This window comes from Adiantum capillus-veneris, chromosome 15 (genome assembly GCF_014529385.1).
Source record: "Adiantum capillus-veneris isolate H3 chromosome 15, ASM1452938v2, whole genome shotgun sequence".
Classification (NCBI taxonomy): Eukaryota; Viridiplantae; Streptophyta; class Polypodiopsida; order Polypodiales; family Pteridaceae; genus Adiantum; species Adiantum capillus-veneris.
The window spans coordinates 113,385,379-113,392,978 of record NC_140945.1 but is presented as its reverse complement, the minus strand read 5'-3'; the positions used below and the strand labels follow the sequence as shown (position 1 = coordinate 113,392,978).

Sequence of the window (7,600 nt, the reverse complement as noted above, 5' to 3'; positions counted from 1 at the left end):
GGTAATCCATGGTGTTTGAAAATTTGTGATATGAAGAGAGTTGCCATTTAGTGTGTCTTAATAGTCTTTTTGACAGGAATAAAGTGTGCTTGTTTGCTAAACCTGTCGACTATTGTCCATATTCCCGTATTCCCATGGATAGACTTGGGTAATCCAAAGATGCAATCCATGGATATACTCTCCCATAGTGAATTTGGTATAGGCAATGGCTGGAGTAATTCAGGTTGCTTCCCTCTATTATACTTGGTCTTTTGGCATACTACACATTTTGAAACAGACTCTTGTATTTCCACTTTCATGATAGGCCAATAGAAATACGTCTCTACTCCTCGAAGAGTAGGTTGAATACCTCTATGCCCCGCATAGGGAGGAGCACGGGATTCATACATAACGTTCTCATGAAGGGAATGGGTAACACATAGCCTATTTCCATGGAGAAGATCACCATCCTACAAGGTAAATGGTTTCTCTTTCTTCCCCAAAGCAAGGGTTGACCTCATGTCTCTAAAGTCAGGGTCAATAGCATACTCATCTATCATAGAAGATAGATAATTGTGAGTAGCTTCTATAGACACCGCATTAACTTTTGGTTGTCGTGAAAGTGCATCGAACACTTGATTGTGCTTACCACCAATGTGAGCAATATGGAAATTAAATTGCGAAAGAAAAATTTCCCACCTCATTTGTTTGTCGGAAAGCTTGGTTTGTGTCATGAAATACTTGAGACTTTGGTGGTCGGTTCGTAGGATAAATGGAGTCCCCAATAGGTAGTGCTTCCATGTGTCTAGGGCATGTAGAACAACTAAAAGCTCTTTCTCATAAATTCCCAAGACTCGTTCATCGGTATTGAGCCCTCGGCTCTCATATGCTATGGCATGCCCTTCTTGAAGCAGAACTGCTCCAAGGCAATCACCACAAGCATCAGATTGGACCTCAAATGGCTTTGAGAGACCCGGAAGCATGAGGTCCTTCTAAAGTAGGTAGAGCCTTGTAGCTTATCAAACAGACCTTCTACCCAAGGCACGGGAAATTTGTTTTTGATGGTGATATGGTTTAGTGCTCGATAGTCCACACACATACGGTATGTACCATCTTTCTTTTGCACTAAAAGGACTAGAAACCAAAAGGGAGAGGAACTAGGCCTCACCATCCCTTTGTCTACCAATTCTTGTACTTGCCTCATGATCTCCTCTTGTTGAGCTTGAGAGAATCGATCAGGAGGCTTGTTAGGCGGTGAGCTTCCTGGAAGGAGCTCAATTCAATGGTCATCATCCCCTCATTTTGGAGATAAGTCCATAGGGATATCATCGATGAACACACCTTGGAATCCTTTTAGAAAATTAGACAAGTCTAACTCTTCTTGATTCCTACCATTTACATCTGATGAACATTAGGATCTTCTAAAAATTCTTTGACAAAAATCATGTATGCAGAAACTAAGCTCTTCATTGATTTATCAAAAGCAAGAGGATTTACAAGTGGTATAGTGCGACCACTCTCACTAGCATCTATATACATGTTCCTTACTCTGTAGGTGAAGTAGATTCTCCGTTCAGGGAACTTCGTATTTTCAGCCATGCGATCAAACCATGGCGCCCCTAGGATAGCATCCTCATGTTGGAGAGGAGAGATGAAAAAGTCTCTCCTCATGTTGGAGAGGAGAGATGAAAAAGTCTTCTTTGTGGACATAGCTTTGGACATGGAGCCTCAACTTCCCTCAAGGGAGTAACGGAGGCTCACTGTCCATTGAAAGCAGTGTTGGCCGTTACAGCATCTCCCATCTTGAAATCTTGAATGCCCAACTTGGTGGCCAACTCCATTGATATGAATTTGTGAGTAGAGCCAGGGTCAAACAAGATGAAGACATCATGCTCTCTTAACTTTCCCCAAGCATAGGAAAGTGATGATCCTTTGCAATGAGCATCCTCTTTTGGAGCTTCAATGGTGGAAGCCCTAGGAGTCTCATTGCGAGTATTCTTCTTGGGTCAAGAACGATAGCCATGCCCTTGCTCCCCACACTTGAAAAAATTATGGTCCTTGCGAAAAGCTTCAAGCTCTTCAGGAGTAAGTTTGTTTTTGCCTTTGTAAACTCCCTTCTCCTTGGACCGATTGTTGTTGTTGTTGTTGGAAGTGCCTTGGGAAGAATTGTGAGCATTGTTTTTCCCCTTTGCATCATTTTTATCTTTGTTTTCCATGGGCTTGACATTCCGTCTAGCCCCTTGTTGGAAATTGATGCATGAAGCAACCATGGTGTGATGGATTACTTCGGTGATAGAACTAGGCCATTGAGAGTTGATATACTCGGCCATCTCTTCAGGTAATCCCGCACAAAATTGTTGCTTTTTCTCGGCAAAGTCTATCTTTTGAAGGACAGTAGCTCTGAGATGTAAATCCCAAAACTTGTCTACATACTTTTGGATAGACTCATGAGAGAAAAGCTTCAAGCTGCGCCATTTGGTGAGCACTTTTTCCTTTGCATCGCTTTGCAAGGAATTGCTTCATGATGGAGAATCATAGAGTTTCCATGTCTTTGGGGCTTTGCCATTGCCACGAAGGCTAGCCCACCATTGACGAGGTGATTTTTGGAAGTGCATAGCTACATGGTGTAGGTTGGAGGACTCCGTGAAGCTCTCGTCCCCAAAGGCTGCATAAAATTGCTGGATGAAGGCCACACTTTGTCGGTAGCACCAAAGGTGCCATCATAGGTGAGAAAAGAGATACTCTTTCCTCCCTCCTTGAACTTCTTTATCTTTTGTGACCTTCGCCATGCATGGTATGATTTACGATGTCCTACCCTCTTTTATTCTCTAGGAGAATAGCCATAGCTTTTGTCGAAAGAGGAGGAAGGTCAAGAAGAAGGAGAAGAGGGTGACCTATTTCTTGCCCTTTTCTTCCTTTTTTTCCTCTCTTCCCAAGGAGAAGGACTATGTGTTGATCTTTTTCCTCTTGGGAGGACTTGGCAATCATTTAGACCGCCGTCTTTGTGGAGCCACATTTTTAGAGGAACTTAAAGTTTCATTGCTTTCTTGCTCTTTAGATTCCTCCTCTCGTATGGGAGAGAGTCTACTTTTGAGGGTCTCTTCAATAGGCCTCTTAAGCTCTCTCTCCTTTGGGAGAGGAAGGGAAATCCCATAAGCGCGAAGTTGTTGAGTAACTTCGGCTTGCAAAGAAGGGTTGCCCAAAGCTTGCTGCAACCTAGTTACGAGATAATTCACAAACATGGGAGCATCTTCATTAGAACCTTCATGTGCAAAATCAAAGCTATCAATGTTCATTCTACTCTCTTGGTTATAGTCAGCCATGTTAACAAAATTTGTGTATGTACTTAGTGTATGCTTTGGCAATTCAAAGCCTTAGTTTCCACTCCTCTTAGCTTTTGAAAATTGTCTCTTAAGTATCTACACCCACGACTCAAAGTGGTTAATTATAGAGAGTAGAGGAGTAGGTCTAACATAGCAGAGTTGCCGAGGGCTAGCTCCTTTCAGACTTGTTATGGCTCAATAATGGTAAAGCCGTAGGCAAGTCTAAATAGAATCCATTATTAATTCCAAAGCTCCCAAGGTGTGCACCATATCCCACATAGTGGGCTCAACAAAACCGATAACAGATGCCAGTTCCACTTACCCTAATATAATTAACAAAATCAACCATTTATAGGATACTTAAGCACCTCTCTTCTTAAGCAAGAAAAGAGAAACCAAATGCTCTGATACTAATGTAATGGAGTTGGCCTATTAACTTGAGAGTAGCGAAAATTAAAGAGAGTACCTTTGTGAAATTACTTTGTGAGCATAGCAAGTGAACATATGCAAATCTTGGAGAAGAGTCAAGGCCCGCATACATAGCTACAAATGTGTTGCAAGAGGAGGAAGAGATTACCATTTGGACGTGAAAAAAGTAACTAGTGGTTTTGTCCATTGCTTTGTACGGGCTGGGACATCTTCATATCATATCTTGTAAAGTGTCCAAGCATGAAAAACAATATAAAAAGCATGAAAGAAAACAGGCATATTCCAACTAAACTTCAATTCAACGGGGAAAAGCTTTTTAAAAAAACTACTTAAAGTAAGTGTGAAAACCTTCAAAATACACTCGAGAACATGAAAGTTTTTAGAAAAGACTCAGGAGCCAGGAATATGCATGTTGTCATACTTTGGGACTGGTTAACTAAAAAGCGCCATGCTGTCATAAACTGGTAAAGTGTGCTCATATGGCGACACTGCTTCAAAGGCATAAAATAGAAGAAAGTTGAAACAGTGGCCGAGCGTAGAGTACATTGAACATAGTCCATAGGAGGACAGGTTCAACGTATAGGGACAGTATTGGGCGAGCAAATTAGGCGCAAAGCATGAGGGATGAAACATTTTATTAATCCGGCGAACGGGTTATTCCCCGTAGAGGATAAAACCTTCGGAATATTCCGATCCAGATCCCGAAGCCGCATATACTCGACGTAGTGGGGAGATATGACGTGGTACTCTGGCTGCCTCGTGGCGAGTTGCTACTTGAAACGTGGCAGCGCGTGCCACGCTGGCTGACTCGCTGGAATATGCCATGGTGGTGATTGTCAAATTTAACGGACCGGTGACGTGGCTCATTTATCTGCGCCATTTAGCGGCGGTTTTGGCCCAAAGCCTCCCCTGCTCTAATTCGGGGAAAGAGTGGATGCGCTTTTGTACATAAAAAAAGAGTACTCGTCTGCTCAGATCACCCCCGGCCTCGGCCCTCCTCCTCCCCCCTCCTCTCACACACGCGCATACACACGCAAGCGCATACAAAACATGAACAAGTAGCTGTGTCTCTCTCTCTCTCTCGCCATGGCGCCGGGCCTCCTCTACCCCCCGCTTCGCTCCTCTTCTTCCCGCGCCCGCTTTCCTGCAGCCCCTCATGCAACCTCCTGCTCCTCCTCTCGCCTTCGCCAAGCTGTATCAGCAGCAGCAGTTGCTCCAACTTCTACCCCCCCGGCAGTGGCAGCAGCTGCGGCTGCCGGCCATGGCCAGGTTCCTTCTGTCTATACCCCCTCACGCAGCATCATCATGCCCGCAGCGAGAGCCTCCACGAACTCTAAAAATGTGAAAACCGAAGCTGGCCGAGCGGCAGCTCGCCTCGGTGATTTGACCTCCCCTTTGATCTACAGCAGCAGCGGAAGCTTGCACCACGCCCATGATCACGATGATCCGAGCTCTGTGTGCTTGGCGGAAATGGTGCATCAGTTCTTAGAGGAGGAGGAGAAAGAGGATGAAGTGCAGGTAGCTCCAAGCTTGAATCCGGCAGGTAATTCTACTTGCGGGCGAGCACGATGCAACTGCGTCGATGGCGTCTCCGGGGACGAGTTCTGCGTGATCATGGATGAAAAAGAGGATGATGAGTCTAATGTCTTGGCGCAGGTTGAAATTCTTCAGGTATCAATCTTGACTATGCGGAATATTGAACCTGCATATTGCATAATTAAGGGGATAAATAAGCGAGGCTTGTCTGATTAGGGTAGTCGTCTAACTGCAGCGTCAAGAAGATAATTATTAAGCGAGGCTTGTGTGGTATTAGGGTTATAACAACTGCAGTAATAAAGCCGGTCAGGGGATGCTGAGGATGGAAGTAGAGAAGGCGATCGAGGAATTATCTGCGGTGTGCGATCCTCGAGTGCGCGATGGGCTTCGCCGTTGTGTGATGAGGTCTCTACGCGATGCGGGATACAATGCTGCTGCCTGCAAGTCAAGGTGGATGCACGGAAGTGGATTACCTGCAGGTAGTTAATTATAGATGGATAAATCAACTTAATAATTTAGCCGCACTTAATTAATTATGAAAAGTAAACTCAAATGTGGATAAGTGCATATCTTGATGTGGGTCTCTAAATATAGAAAAGGTAGTTAAATTGCTTGTTTTAACGTTAAATCTCTTAGCTTTAGAGCCAGCTTAGTAAATTTTCTACAGCGATAAAGTAGCCATAGATTTTCTATAGGAAAGGAGATTAATATTGATGATGCCATTGCTTATTCATGTGGCTATAGGAGATTATGAGTACATAGATGTGCTCCTCGAAGGCAGCAAGCAGGAAGATATGGCGGCGCCTGTGTCCACGCGACGTCTTGAATTACTTCCTCTGCAACCACGCTTGATTGTGGACATCGATTTCCGAACGCAGTTCGAGATTGCGCGGCCATCGCGTGAGTACTCGCGAATGCTGGAGGCGGTGCCCAAGGTGTTTGTGGGAAGGGCGGAGCACGTGAAGCAAGTGGTGCGGATGATGAGCCATGCAGCGAAGCGCTCGTTCCGGGCACAAGGTCTAATGGTACCACCATGGCGCAAGCACAAGTACATGCAGGCAAAGTGGCTGTCCCCCATTTATAGAAGGACAACAAACATGGAGCCTGCAAGCAGCCATAACATTGCAACAAGGAAGAGAGTAGAAGAAGACATGAAAGAGTACAGGCGCACTTATGAGTATACACTAGAAGCATCAGATGCATTCATGCAGAACAAAGCAAGGCCTCTTCAAAACGCAGCAAAATGCAGGGATATATGCACTGCCATATGCACAAGCTGGCGGCTACCTCCTCTTGAATATTGTGCGGAGAGAGCTAGTCATGTAGCCTCTGCTCTCTCCATTGCTTTGCAAAATGCAGGTGAGAGAGGCGCTGTTAATCCAGTTGTCAGCGTCGTTTTCTAGCTCTATGATATTATAATAGCCCACGTTAATATATCCCTAATATATCTGTAGCTCGAGCTGGCTACCCCCAATCGTTTCATATAATGTAACATACGAACGTATAAAAAATGTATAGTATGATTGTGAGTAATCAAAGGAGATGTCTGTAATTCACAAGAAGTTTTGGACAAATTCTCACAATATTTCCCACGTTGTGACGTCTTACCTCAACATCATGAGCTTCTTTGAGGGAGGCGCCGCATACCTTCCCCCAATTGTACCTAGCTAGGTATGCCCACCGGGCCGGGGGTCCCCTGCCCCCAATTGTACCTAGCTAGGTATGCGGTGCCTCTCGAGCAGAAGCTCATGATGTTTTTCATTGTATGAAAAACACTGAGAAAGACTCCGTTTTCCTACATGAGAAAATTTCTAAATCTTCTTGTGATTGTGGCCTTTGCAATGCCATTAGAATTAAAATACATTATAAGATGCGGTGAGCTTGGAGCTTGGTTGGTTGAGCACTCGACCGCCATGACCCCGGTCATGGGTTCAAGTACAACCAAGCGACTTTGGTAGCGCTCATAGACGTTTGTATCGCCTCGTACGAGATATGTACGGTTGTATCGCCTCGCGGTACGAGATAGGAAAAAAAGGATGCTACGATTATAATGTTTCATACTGTGGATATTTATTTCGTTACTTTGTAACTTTGTTTCCCTATATATATTGCCTAGGCCCTAGGTGTTCCATCTGATTGAGGAACTTTTTAATAGTTAACCCTTGACCATTTTGGTGCCTGCGATCAGATCTTAAAGGCCCACATCAAGAAAAATGTGTTGATTACAAATAAAGTTCTCGTGCGATCCGAATACAAAAATTGCTGTCCGTCCCTCATGATGTTGCTTACACAACTACTAAATTCCGTCACAGTAGCAATGCTAGTACGGACGC

At 44.4% G+C, this 7,600-nt stretch overlaps 1 protein-coding gene across 1 annotated transcript; it reads left to right on the top strand.

The window, feature by feature from the left end:
* Positions 1–4,706: 4,706 nt before the first annotated feature.
* LOC147441298 (uncharacterized) lies at positions 4,707–7,076 on the top strand. Its single transcript, XM_086483691.1, has 3 exons — positions 4,707–5,402; positions 5,545–5,746; positions 6,012–7,076. Exons 1-3 carry the CDS (start codon positions 4,818–4,820, stop codon positions 6,668–6,670), a joined length of 1,446 nt encoding a protein of 481 aa, XP_086339817.1. The 5' UTR covers positions 4,707–4,817; the 3' UTR covers positions 6,671–7,076.
* Positions 7,077–7,600: the final 524 nt, after the last annotated feature.